The sequence below is a fragment of the Solanum lycopersicum genome, chromosome 4, assembly GCF_036512215.1.
Source record: "Solanum lycopersicum chromosome 4, SLM_r2.1".
In the NCBI taxonomy this organism is placed as follows: domain Eukaryota; kingdom Viridiplantae; phylum Streptophyta; class Magnoliopsida; order Solanales; family Solanaceae; genus Solanum; species Solanum lycopersicum.
The window spans coordinates 65172843-65187793 of record NC_090803.1 but is presented as its reverse complement, the minus strand read 5'-3'; the positions used below and the strand labels follow the sequence as shown (position 1 = coordinate 65187793).

The 14951-nt window shown below is 34.1% G+C and overlaps 2 protein-coding genes and 1 long non-coding RNA gene across 3 annotated transcripts; 1 reads left to right on the top strand and 2 right to left on the bottom strand.

Annotated features, from left to right (window-relative positions):
- The first annotated feature begins 1158 nt into the window (after positions 1-1158).
- Positions 1159-2161, top strand: LOC112941388 (uncharacterized). Its single transcript, XR_003246662.2, has 2 exons — positions 1159-1623; positions 1754-2161. It is a non-coding gene; the product is annotated as an uncharacterized lncRNA (long non-coding RNA).
- LOC101249353 (NAC domain-containing protein 19-like) lies at positions 1920-6505 on the bottom strand. Its single transcript, XM_004238090.5, has 4 exons — positions 5833-6505; positions 4776-5039; positions 2463-4244; positions 1920-2367 (listed from the first exon to the last, which is right to left on the bottom strand). Exons 1-3 carry the CDS (start codon positions 6259-6261, stop codon positions 4119-4121), a joined length of 819 nt encoding a protein of 272 aa, XP_004238138.1. The 5' UTR covers positions 6262-6505; the 3' UTR covers positions 1920-2367; positions 2463-4118.
- A 4342-nt stretch (positions 6506-10847) lies between these two features.
- LOC101249072 (uncharacterized acetyltransferase At3g50280) lies at positions 10848-12560 on the bottom strand. Its single transcript, XM_004238089.5, has one exon. The coding sequence runs from the start codon at positions 12359-12361 to the stop codon at positions 10949-10951; it is 1413 nt and encodes a 470-aa protein (XP_004238137.1). The 5' UTR covers positions 12362-12560; the 3' UTR covers positions 10848-10948.
- Between the last annotated feature and the right edge of the window lie 2391 nt (positions 12561-14951).

Genomic DNA, 14951 nt, shown 5'->3' with positions numbered 1-14951 from the left:
TAGGGACCAATAATGTACTGGATTGCCCCTTTAAACACTTTGAATTAAAATTATTATTATTATTATTATGAACATTAAAGTGAAAGCACCTCAAGAGTAATTTTTGTACCAAACTTCAGTAGCATAGAATCTTTAATTCATTACTACACTTGTCCCCACCTAGCAAAAAAAAACAATTTTTACACAAACATCATGAATTATTGCACAAACTGACAAGAGGGAAAAAAAATGAAAGGATATATGAATATGTAAATACTATTTTCTATGACTTTTACATCAACTTTTGGGTGAAAAAAAAAAGGAGTAGCAATATGTCAATATTGTTGAACATTCAATGAATCTTATACGTCTCAATTCTTTATATCTAACTTTTTATAAAATTCATATATATATATATACCACTAGCAACACTACGGAGATTCAATTTGTAAAAAGTGAGTATCTTAATAATGTCATTTATGTGGATAACGTTAATATTCTGTCTATGGTAAAGCTCACGTGATAATTGGCCAGGAATTAGATCAAATCAGAGTTACGATCGAATGTTTCACTTGCTTGATGAGTTCAGTTATGAAATGAAGTTGCACTCTTACTATTCGTTAGCTTATGATATGAGAGTGATCATTTAATTTTTACAAGTGATATCATAATATAAAATTGTAAATTCAATAATATATTGTGTGTGACAAAGTTTGGAAGGGGTCATTGTTAGTAACACCAACATCCTTACCTATAACAAATCCCGGGTAACGAGCCGATGATGGCTTGGGTTAGAGTTAGGATTGAATAATCTCTCTAGTAAGCAAGAGAAATTGTCTTCACAAGATTTTGCTTTCTTCTTTTTCCTCCCACTTCAAAAAACCCTCATAATAATTTAAGCAAGCTCATATATGTAGAAGAATTACTTTTTAAGTCATAAAAGCAAGAAAAAAGGCACAAGAGTACAAGTTGTGTAAAGAATGAATTTGGAAGGGAGTTATCCTTCTACTTTGAGGTTGGAAGGGTGAGAGGGATATGATATTTACTCATCATTAATGTTGATTACTGATCACACCTAAACAAACATAACAAAAATTTTGACAGTGGACAACACAACAATTGTTGTCTACTTGTACCTCCATTAATAGCATGGTGGGTGCACTGCAAATGTGAGGTGGACTTTCTTGAAAAAGTGAGTGGGGGATAAATCAGAAATTTGAACCTTCACATGTACTTTTCTGAGTCTAAACATTATCAATACATACAATATTTTGTTTAGTGTTAATTGTCTTAAAAAATAATAGAGTAATGTGGAGAGAGTGCTGCACAGGACATAGCAAGTTACTTTAGACATTCAAACCCTACAAAGGAAGGCACTACATATGAAAGAAAGATTGACGCTTCATCGATAACAACTTCAATCAATTGCATATTTCCTCCCTTAAGAAAACACCATTATTGAGTGTATATATATACATATATAAGGCTGCATGCTTAAAGCACACTCTGGGAAAAGTAGAGGCATGCATCAATAGATTCAAGACTTAAATGCAAAGTCATCTTGAGGAAGAACAAAACAACCATGGGATCCTAAAAAAAGCTTAGTTGATTGACTACCTGAACTTCTGTCTTGTTGGCGATGAGGTTCGAGTCCACACTTAGTAATTCCCTCCCCATTTTCTTATATCTTTGCAAGGGAAAAAACTACAGCCTCTTACAAACTACCCAAAAGCATGGCTGAAGCTTTGAGGGAGATAACTTTTTTTTTTTACAGAAAACGAAGATACACGATGACCACCTCTATCTTCTGAATGTTGCAACAAAATTGGATACTCAAGGGCGAAAGATGAGTATGACCAAGCATCTTCAACTGTAGGATTTCACGAGTGTTACTTCCAATCATTTTATGTTATTGAGAACAGGAAAAAAACCATCCAAAGTAATACCACTAGTTCTTATGCATTCATATTTCATAGTGTTAATATAGTACAACAACAGTTTCAAGCTTCATGAACTACCATTAGTGCATATGTAAAGACCCTAAAGAACATATAGTACACATACTAAAGTACTTGATGTAAAAGAGAATCATCAGATTCTCATAATGCTACTGTCTTCTACTAGGATTTGCTAAAAGTAGACTTATCTGGAACTGGACCGTGAAGTTTTACATTCTTCACAAGCTACTACTAAGCACAATTGCTCGAATGAAAGACTTGTGAAGCATAAGAAGGTGATGTAGAGATTTTATCTTACACCTCAAAGTTCTCCATAATGTACACCTCAAAGTTCACCAAAACGTACCAATAAGCTTAACTAAGCTGCCATCCATCTACTCTTCACTATATCACCAAAGTTATTGTCTATCAAGAAGCCTAAATTGTCGGTCTGCAGCACAAATCAAACAGGAATGAATGCTTTTTTTCCCCATTGACAAGTCCATTAAAATATTTTTTAGAAAAACAAAATTATGTTAAAAGTACCTTGAAAGCAAGAGAATTGGTGTCCTGGCATTTTCCCCAACGATGGCGTTCATGCTATAGCGTGTGCACACCTCAACTATTCCACTGGACACCTGCTATCCCACCATCAATGGTGTCCTGACATATTTGTCACCCTCATAACTGACATTGTAACATCCTGTCGTCTTTCGAGCAACTTGTTAACTCTTCACTATCCAACTTGCTTGGTATTATGACATACTTCTTGCTGTTGTTTGCTGCGGTTAACTTTTCGTTGAATACAAGATATCCATCCATGTTACCTTGTGAGCATCCAAAGGGTGGCGGCTACGGGTTTCCTTTGTCATCAAAAAAACGTATCCATCCATGTTATTGCTATAGCTGTTGTTGCTTTTGTCGTTTACTCTTTCACCATGTACAAGATATCCAATGTTATTGCTATAGCTGTTGTTGGTTTCGTGTGAACTCTTCCCATTTCTTTAAGTGATTCAACTCAAACCCTTTAACAAGACATCCACCCAATCGTATAAAGTGTAATCCGAACTTTACTCACCCAATCTTTTACCTTGAACTGATTTTGAGCAATCATGACACTGTATGAAGTGACCTCATAGCTTTTATAACAGCTAGGATACAGGACTCGCCCAGTCTAATTCTCATAGCTGAATACAATATATCATTCCATGTAATTGTATAATTGTAAACTATGCCCTTCGCTAACCTGATCAATTATCCAGAGCTGATTTTGCGCAAGCATGACACAGTAAAAAATGACCTCATAATTTGGTAACTGTTGAGATATCAATCCATAACCATATAATGCTAGCCATTGCTCAGTGCTCACCTAGTTTAATTCTCTTGGCTGACTTTTAGGATCATGACACTGTATAAAGTGGCTTAACTCTTTAAGCCACTATACAAGTTATCCATCCAGGTAAATGTTAACAGAAAAATATGTTCACATTACTCACTCCATCTATTATCGTGAGCTGATCTTCAACAATCATGAAACTGTATAAAGTGACCTCGAAATTTGATAACTGATAAGAAGACCATCCAGGCAAAGCTATAATGCGATGCATTATTCACAGAGTCTAATACTATTGTGCTGATATCCATCAACCATGACAGTGTATAAGGTTAACTTAACTCTTCACTCATATAAAACAAACTGTATGATTGTAAAATGCGAGCCTGATTTCTCACCCCATCAACTCTCTTGAGATGGGATGATTTTCAGATATCAAGACATTGTATACAACTATACATGACCTTATAATTTGATAACTGACAAGATATTCATCCAGACAACAGCATAATCTAAGCAATTAGTCACCTGATCTAATCCTCTTAAGCTCATTTTCAACAATGATTGTCACTGTAGGAGCTGATCTCACAATTTGATAACTTCACTCTTTTTATGACCTCTTTAAGACGTAACTTACTTTTGTACTGAAAAGTGACGCGAATACCATTTTGTCGCCTTCACTCCAGCATGAACTTCATGCTAGTAATTTTCAAACATAACTTGCTTGGGATAGTTATTGACTGTTACTTGCTTGAGATTCTTGTTGATTGTACTTGCTTGTGATTCTTATAGATGGTATTTGCTTGAGATTGTTACGGTGTAACTTGCTTGGGATTGCTGTTGGACTTGAGGAATTGTTGTTGTTTCCTTTAGTTAATGCCCGGAAGCGGGCATAGAAGGTCATCCAACTCAATAAAATCTCCTTCTAAAATGGCAATCAGTTCCTGAGCAGAATAATCATTGAGAATTGGAGGTCCGTTGCTCTCAAGACAAATCTGTAGCATGAACCATTAACTAATATTAATGATGCCCATTTATATCAACGCAAAAAAGGGAACATCATGACTTACTCTAACAAACTAACATAATTAAGTTTGAAGGATAAATGAGAAGTGTTTCAATTAGCTAATATACCAGGCACACATAACTCATAAGGTATACACTTAGTTCTTAAGCCTAAATTAGTAAATGCACAATAGAAACAGTAGAGCTCAGATTCCACTTGTAGAGCAACAACAGATATGGAAAGCAGAAAAAATTACCTTCATTGATTTCACTCCAGCCTCAACTTCTCTAAGAGGTCTCTCATATTGAGATGACAAGAAAACGAGTAGGTAAATTCTAAAGATAAATGCATATCTTGTGCATGTCAAACATTTGATGAGCATATATAAGTCAATGACGATGCAAAACAGGAACAACAAAGAAGTAAAGCAAATTCAGCATGAAAGCTTGGGATTATGAACGAAGAAAAAGATAACTAAGCACCTTTACAGAGTAATACATAAAGCTTTTTTAGCGATTACCTGCTTAGCAACATTTTCTGCAACAACTTGACCATTTAAGTCGGGAACTAACCCACTAGGTAACTTTGAGACATCATTCTCCTGGTCAATCATGTTTTCATCATGCATTTTAGAGCCAGTAACCAATGCAGCTGATCCATCAAATTGAATACCTATATGGCGTACTGTCGCAACAATTTCTTCACCATTGGAACTGAATACATGCCCTGACAAGTTATTTCCATGATGAGATTTGATGAATACTCGGCATAGAACAAAAGATGCCTGCACACAAGCAGAAGAATGAGACATGTTACATGCAGCCAATTTATGATATGCAACAAGACAAAGCCACCTTAAACAGAACCACATGATATTTTTTATGACTAATTTCAGAAATATTTATGTACAACTCCTTAATATGTGCATTACGCACAACCAAAGACTAAAGGCAGAGTGAGATAGGAGGTCTACCAACATAAAAGGTAGAATTATGGTCACACTCAGATTGTGTTGCTTTGATAATCTTTACTTATCATCAAGACTTCAGAACAATTAAACCCAAAAGATAAAGCTAACGAACTGTTGACACTAAGTGATCTGTTTCAGCAATAACATCAAAATCAAATCAAACAAAATCGTAGTCCCTAAATCCAAATATCAGCAACAAAATTCCTAGTCGTCCTAATACTATATAGTGCTTAACTAGTTGGAGAATCATGTGACACATGTTTAACTGACCCGACTCAACTCTGTTTTCTATTAAAGGGCAACAATATGCCTAAAGAGTACAAACACATCCTCAATACAAAACTAATTCTATAATCTACAATGTATTATCAGAGTGGTACTTAGATTTCATCAAAAAATATTAGCATATCAATGGAAGTACGAACATGCACAGCACTCCAAGAAGGGAAGCAACCAACCACTTCCCAATGTCAGTTTGAACATAATTAAACCAAAAAGGCAAGCCTTTGACAGTGTATTCAAGTAAAAGAGTAATAGCATTGCAAATTAAGAAAAAACTCAATATATTCATTAATGTACGTAAGAAGAATTGTATAGCAGAATGTACCATAGGATGACCAGTTAAGGCGTACTCATACATCAACCAATCAGTCTTAGTACAATCCCCCAAATAAAATTCAAAACTTTTACGCGTACCCACCACAATTTTCCCTGCACCCGCACCCACCACATCCCTAACTCTACCCCTCTTCTTCCAATAACCACCACCAGCTCTCCTCCTCCCTCCCTTCAAAACCCTAGCCACAAAACAAAACCAGTGCCTTTTCCGTCCACCACGACCGTACCGGAAACAGGCGGAATCCGGCAAGTTAAATGGATCAAAATTGTAGAGATCAATTTCTCGAATTAGGTCAAATCCAACGCCATTCCGGTGATCGACGCCGTTCTTTGAAGATAAATAGTAGCTGATTAGTTGTTGATCGGAAGGGTAAAATTGGGTACCGGGAGGAAGCGAAAACGACGTCGTATCTCCCATAATGGGAGGGAGTAAGATTTAATTATGAGTGTGCTGAAGTAGCAGGAGACAGAGAGCTCCGATATAAAAGGGATTTTATATGGACCCGACAAGTAGAGAAGCGTGGCCAAGAAGTTTCTTCATAATGTCAGCTTACTAATCTCACGTGCTTTAGTCGCATTCCATATGACATAATTTAAATTTTGAGATAATAATAACGAAATATCAAGTGAAATTTCACGGTCACAGTTGAAAATTGAGAGTTAAGTATCAAATTTTCATCACGATTTATTTTATATGCTTTTAAAATGATTTTAATTATTAATTTTGTGACTTATGATTTTTTTTATATAGTTTCTAGTTATGTACATAGTTTTTCAAAAACTGTAAGACTACGTATTTGAATTCACAATTAAATAAAGATATTTGATTTTTGAAATTCAAACTAATAAATCATATGAATTGAGACGTATAGAGTATAAAGTTTTTTTTTTTTGTCTAGATTCAAACTCAAATTAGTTATAAACTGACATAGATTATGGTGGAGTGTTTGAAATCTCTTCCCCACTAAATCATATACATCTCGAGTTCGATTCCTTAGCCCAAAAATAAATCGGGCAATGTAAAAATTCTTCTATAGTCAAGCTTTGTGATAGTAAGTACTCGTTTATTTTTAATTAAAAATCTTGAATTCAAGATTGGTTATTTCTCATTTTCTTAGCTGGATTTACAACAATATATTCAGCGAAATCTCACTAAGTGAGGTATGAGGTGTCACGACTGGAATCTAGACCCCAGACGAGACCGGCGTCGTTGACCTCTCAGAGGTCGCAGACAAGCCTACTTACGTCATTCTTACTTTACATAGATTAATTTTAGCGGAAAATTTGAAATTTTTGATTCTTTAATCATACTTGCTGAACATTCTTAACATTTCGTAATCGTTCATCATCAACCATCTAACATTTAAGAGATAAGCAACTGAAAGAAATAATTCATTAAGTATTAATTGTATATCGGCCAAAATAGCACCAATACAAAGTTTGAACCAAAACAGGAAAGAAACGCTAGTGGAACATGCTCCACTAGCTCAACTCTAAAACTACGCTAGAATGTAAAACAGTAGCATCCTCGAAAGCATGAGGACCTACCAAACTCCGGATGAATACTGACGTCCGGATAGCTGCAACAACGAACTTGTAGCTCTAGCGTCCACCTGTGCCTGCACCTAAAAGTAGATGTTCGTATGGAATTAGTACACACTTGTACTAAGTATGGGTATATGCAAGTACACACCAGGGACATGCATGAGAAAGAATAGCTCTTTCCTAACAACATGATTTTTGGAAGTCAAGTCAGTGGACTTGCCAAATTGAGATTGGGAAAGTTATGCCATGAGAGTGACATGCATCATTATAATTATCGTACGGCACACAAAACATAACATATTCATATAGCACATAACATATAACACATACTTTCTTTCATATTACTCATTCGTATACCATGAGACCTTATTATCATAGACTTAACTTTAAGACTTTCCAAAATGAGGGCTCAACATGTGGGACCTCAACTAGGGAGCCTTCTTTAGCAAACACAGAGTCTGCTTCACTCATTCATTCGTATTTCATTTCAATTCATTCATAGGCCAGTGCGAACACCAGCTATACCTAGGATGTAGTTTAAGACTTTCATCGGGTTTGCTGTGCAATGATCAGGAATGACCTAATGTCATTACCTGAATCTAGCCCACCTCTTGATTATCCTATCCTAACACATTCGGTATCATTCATTTCTTTATATAATTCATTTAAGGCTGGCCTCATTCATTCATTGGGAACTTTAACTTTAACCGACATAGATCATGTGAGCATCATGAAATCCAGTGTCTTCCCCACACCGAAAAGAGGTGGAATCACCGGCCAAAGCGATTCAATAACATGCTAGCGTATATGGGAATTTAACCCCGCCAGATCCCTATAGTGGCAATATAGGTTCAAAGACTAGGAGATGTATGGAGACCCATACCCGGCAAGCCGGACAGTCTCATCTCATGAGAATTACGTGAACCTCCGCCCTTCCCGAAAGAAGGCATCACCACTCATAGCTAGCCTATCGGTGCTCGGTATAAAGTTCCATTACATTCAACTCATACATCATAGAAGTTTGCTTCTAGTATGAGGACATCATAGCTCAATAGATGATTTCTCATCTCATCATTAGTATTAAGTGTTTTAAACTCAATATTTTTATTAGAGTATTCATAGAGGCTGGTCTCTTCATTATCTCACATTCACATTGGTAAGTACGTATTAGTAACATTTACTTAGGCTCATTTGAGATTGCTCTCATCATATACATTAGCCTCACATCATGGTTGTCACCACATCCTTCATTTCATTATGTATATCTTAGGTCCACTTATTTTTGAACGTATGTTAGACTTATGTGTCTATACATACAAGCCATAGGGCTTCATTTATAGTTCGTTAAGTGATTCTTATTTTTCTAAGATTATGTATTACAAGACTTATGTATCTTGTATATATGCCAAGATCTTTGATTTTTGATCTAAGTAGATGACATTACTCTTGAATATTTCACCCACGTATGACTTATGTATCAATACGGAGGTTTGGACACGAGAACCCAAATTTTGAATTATTTGAATATCATTTATATTTTTCATTGATTTTAGTTCTAATATTCATAAATTTAGAACCCTAAGTTAAATCTCAACATTTTCGTGAAATAATAAATTTTCTATTTTAATTAGAATTCTAAATTAAATTTCAATCATTTACAAGAAAGAATAATTTTCTAATTTAATTAGAATTCCAATTTAAATCTCAATATTTACATAAAAGAATTAATATTCTATTTTTAATTAAAATTCTAAATTAAATCTCAATGTTTACATAAGAGAATTAATTTTCCAACTTTAATTAGAATTTTAATTTATTATTATTATTATTATTTTTAATTAAATTCGCTTGAATAGGGAGGTTGTGGGTTCGAACCCCCCACAGCCCCTTATTTTTCCTCTCTTTTTCGCTGAAGAGGAGGCTGTGAGGTGGTGGGTTCGAACCCCCACAGCCCCTCTATTTTTTTTTATTAAATAGGGGGGTGGCAGTGAGGTTGTGGGATCGAATCCCCACAGCCTCAAGTTATTATTTGCGCCTTCCCTGCAGCGCTGAGGTCGTGGGATCGATTCCCACGCCTCGCGTTCCTTTTCTCTCCTTTTATTTTTTTCGCGCATAGCTGGGGGTCGCGGGTTCGATCCCCGCCCCCAGCATTCCCTCTTTAATCCCTTTTTTTTTTCGCGCGTGGCTGGGGTCGCGAGTTCGATTCCCCCCAGCCCCCTTTTTATTTCTTTTCTTGGCGAATTTCGCCGGTCCCCTGTCCCCAGTTCGAGCCCCGTCTTCAACACTCCTTTTTAATTATTTTATCAAGGCATGTGTTGGTGAGGTCTCGGGTTCGATCCCTGAAGACCTCACCTATTTTTTTTTAATTCGTTTTTTGCTCAAATTTTCCAGAATGTGTCTAAAACTTATTTCCAGATTCTGGGACACTACTCCATAATTTTTCACATCCTTTTTACGGGTTAATTTAGCATTTTTTTCTTATACATTCATTAATGTTCTTAAGACAAATTTAGGGGGATAATTTGATCATTTATTGTGACTAGAATTTATAGCCTTTCAACCATGTGAATATTACGAATATTACGATTTTAAGAGCCTCTAATTGCACATAAAACACGAGTAATCTCAAATCTATTAACATGCTAAAGAAAAACTCAAAGTCATGATCAAAATCTTGCACAAATACATACATATTTACATTCATATTTTCCGAAAAACATAAAATATAATCACATCATCATGAACACATACTCGAAACGAGATTATCACCACAAACAAGTATCCCTAAATTCTATCAACAAGAATACCCAACCTAAGATCATAGGGAGCTAGTGACAGGGACATGCAACGGGGAACAACCTTAGTTTCGAGATGAATAGTTTGAATCGTAAGGAACCTCTTGGGAAAGGATCCAAGAGAGAAGAAAACCCATACCTTAATCGATGTTCAAACTTTAAATGTTGCTGCTCGGAAAACTCCTCCAAACCACTCCCAATTCACTTCAACGTACACCTCACTCACCAAACCTCTCTTAGCCTTGACGTTTTGATTACTTTTTCTTTTGCTTAAAAATTTTTTTTTTGTGAGTTCTTCAAGCATGAAAATTATTGATATTTTGGCAGAAATAATGTGAGGAAGATGGAGAACGTGAGAGAGGGAGTTTAGAAGCGTGAGAGAGAGAGGGCTAATTGGATTAGGAGACTAATTCAAGAATTAGTCAAATAACATTAAAATAAATAAATACAAATCTGTTTTATTTATTTATTTATTTATTCATTTAAAACGTGAAAGGATAATTATGCCCTTAAATACCTATTTATTCTTATTTACATAATTCTCTTTTCCTTTTTTTTTTTTGAATCGTTACATGAGGAGAGTAAAGTGTATCACTTTGTTGTGGAGATAAAAAAGTTATTTCTCAAAGACGCTCGGCTCAATCGTATCAAAATCAAAGTCGAGTAAAAAGAAGAATCAATGTTGTTTTTATTTCATATATCTTGAGCAAATCAAACACTACATTAACCATACATCAATTATGAAATAACAAAATTTTTCCTAAATTAACTTGACAAACTATCCATAAACTCCTTATCAGTTTCAAGAGAAGCCATGAAGTCTGGTAAAAGGCACACTTCCAAATCCATACTACCATCACCTTCAATCCCTTCATACAAACTAACTTTCCCATCAAACTTATGTGCATATCCACTTCTTAGTGCCACTCCTTTTCCCAATCCAAATTCATTACCATACATATCAAATCTTGGAGAACTTCCCATCATAATGCTACTAGGATCAAAAAATCCCAACTGATAAATCATACCACTCTCCAATTTTTCGACCCATTCGCGAATATCTTTGTTCTTATGGTTCACCACAGCTTCATGCATTTCCCAAGCTGCCCAACCAAGGCTGTTTTCAAGAAGTTTTCCCGCTGAGGCAATTCCTCGAACAGTTTGTATGCAATTACCAAAATAATTTTCTGGCAATGGAGGGTCCAATCTTGCTCTGTTATTAATCGCCATTCTGCAACTTGTTATATGATCAGCTGGGAATTTTCGAACCCTTGTTATGCATCTCCACATATGAGCTGACAAAGCTTGTAAAGACGAAATCTTTGAGGTATGACATTCTTCATTTGCTTTAGCTTTGAGTTTCTTTAAACACTCTGATGAAAAATGGAAAAATCTTTCTCTTAGAATTGGGGATTCGTGTCTACTAATGAATTGATCATGGTGAGTATAAGGAAGATTAATAATTGGACCATGTCCTTCTGGGAACCAATGGTTAAAATTCGGCGATTTAGAAATGGGAATGATCTGTTTTTGTCCATTATTGGCTTTGAAAACTTGTGAGAAAGAGTTAAAGAAATGCCAAAACGAAGAACCATCAGCTAATACATGGTTAATTGATAAACCAATGAAAACCCCATCAATTAATTCTGTTAATTGAACAGTTAACAAAGATAAATCATGTCCATCATGGTTAATAGCTCTATCATGATCGAAAAACGATTGAACAACTAAAGGCACATCTTTTGGTGAAAGTATATCAGAGACAGTTAAATCAAGATTAGCATGGATAAATCTTGCACCAGGGGTATCAACACAGTCGATAAAGACGGTGTAAAGAGGGGGATTTTCTTGTTTAAGTGTTTTAAAACGACCAGCTAATGGATAAAAATGAACAAGGGTGATTGAGAGTGAATCTTTAAGGTTTTGCAATAGAGGATCAAGTTGAAATGATGATGGTTTAGTGAAAAGTAGACCTTTTTGGATATATTGAACTGAAAGCATGGCTAAATCCCATGATGATAGATAAACAGGTTTTTTAGCTTCTTCTGAAGTGTAAAGTGGCTTGATGAAACAATCTGATATGTGTTGAACAGTAGGTGATGAAGAAGCCATTTTTTTTGTTTTTGTTTTTGTTCTTGTTATTGTATAGTTTGAAGATTGGGTTTTTATATTGAACATTTATGATGAGTCCAACTTCTACCTACACCCTCACCAAACCTGTCCAAGTGGGGCTTAAAGTAGAAGTTATTTTGGGGAATTATAAAATGGTTTAAGATAAAATATTAGGATGAGAAAAAACAAAAATGGTATCTTATACTATGATAGGTTTATAATGCTTCCTTTAATTAAACATGAACAATGAAAACAAAAAAAGAAAAAAGACTTATATTGGGGGTGCAACTTTTGTTAATTATGAACTATTTTTGGAGTTTGGTATAATTTTTTGAGGTTGGTAGAATCTAATATTTAATTATATAGATTGAGATTGGTGGAAGCCAACTTTTAATTTGGATTATTATCAATAAGAAAAGATATTTCGAGTGTGAATAATCTTTTTTTTAAACTCCCTTAGAGTTTTCTATCGCTATTGCTCTCTTGATGATTTAAATTCGTAATATTTGAGTTGAAAGTGAGGGGTGCTTACCATTCGAGCAACTCTCTCTCGTTTGAGTGAGATTATCAACTTTCAAGAAAAAACTTACCCACACCAGATGTTTACACCAAAATCTAGTATTATGTAATTTAATAAAATAAAATATATATTAATTAATTAAAATTGAGTAAAATAAACTATTAAATAGTGGCGTGCATATATTGAATTGAATTGCCATATATGAGTTTCACCCCAATTTTCAATCACAGACTAATTTTATTTTAGCAAAAATAAGAAAGTCAATGAACAAATGGTTTTGAATACTTTCGAATTTTTTCTCTAGTCACTATATTTGACTAATTACTTTAAAACAACAGAAAATTCAAAGGTTGCACTTCCTCAGAAATTGCGATGTATGTTACATAACCATACTTTTCCTCGCCGATTTAAATTTTATAAATTTAATTTTTTTAAAACTCTAATATCGAATCAATTATATATTTTAAATTATAAATTTATACATATTATTATCATAATTTAAATAAATCTTTGCGTATATATATATATATTATATTATATTATATTTTACATCAGAAGTTATGACTTTAATTGGACTGATTACATGAACGTGGTACATCCACCCATGTTTTTCAATACAAAATCATACTAATAAAAGTACTTGCGGAACAAGTGTAAGATTTCACCAACTTCTTAAAAACTAAGACAAATATTCTTTCATAGCAGATTGAATGGCATCATAAACGTAATAAAATAAATTTTAATTAGCTAATGTAGAGTTAGGGGAAACTGTAATTGAAATCCTTCATTTTTTCTTAAGATATTCATTACGTATATACAGTTTTTTTAGTCTAAAACCCAACAAGTTACAAAAATTAATGGGCCTTGTAGTTCAAGTTTTTATTGTGGTATAAACCTGTTTAGGAAATCAAGCTAAAACCTACTCTAATGAATTTGTTGGAACGAAGTAGTACATTATACATCTGTTCAATTAATAACTGAGGAGTTCGATCCCCTTATATACAATGAAGAGAAAAAGACTGATTCAACAAGATATGTTTGAGTGCCAAGAATTCGCTCATTTTCTCTTAAAGCTACGCTCAAAGAAAATGTATATATAGACTTATTAGAATAAAATACCTTTTAGTGAGAAAATTCCATCCAACTTCAAATAAGCTAGGAAAGCTACAAATCAATCTTAATTCTTGCAGATTAGGTTTGACTTTTAGCTTTTGACTTATAATTCAAAAATATAAGTTGATTTTTTTAGCATTTTAGCTTAACACCGAGGTGTTTACAAACGATTTTTTTAAAGTTTTACCCATTCACTCCAAAAATACTTTAAAACTATTTCAACTTAAAAATATTTAAAAATAAATCGTTCCATACGACTCTAAGATTCAAATTCAATTCAAACACCCCAAAATATCAAGCCCAATTAGGCAGCAGGCTGGGTCACTTGCTCTATAGTCTGTCCATTGAGCAAGGAAATACCAACATTTGGTGGGCTCTTTAGGCCCAAGAAAAGGCTCAACACTTGGTGAGGTCTTTAAAAACTAGCAACTTCAACCCAACATTAATTATTTAATATAGCGAAAAAAAGTTACTTCAAAATAAGTGAATTATCAGTTTATCGTATGAAAATATACTACTACTCTTTTACTGCTATCAATTCATATCATGCTTTGAAAACATTTCTTTTGAGCATAGTATCTTTTAAAATCAACCTTTCTATCCCTAATTGTAATAGGAAAATATATGTTCTCCGATTATATCCAAACTCTATATATGAGATTATACTGATATTTACTTTTTGATTAACTTTTCATATATCTGTTGACTTTTGGGATTAGTTAATTTTGCCAAGCACTAACATGTTGTCATTAATATAATCTGAAAGATTTGGTTTTATGTAATTGTAACTAATAGTACTATTATTATCCTATAAATATAAGACAAAAGAAGAAGAAAAAAAAAAAAGAAATCAATATTACCAAGTGGTTAAAAAAGAGTGAAGAATTATGATAACAAGCTAGTGCTGTTTCCCATTTGGATGCATGAGCTTTTTGTAGTAGAGGTGCCTTTAGCCTTTTAGTAAGCTTTTAGCCTTTAGGTAGTTTTATAAAAAAGAGATACTAATATTTATTCACCAAATTT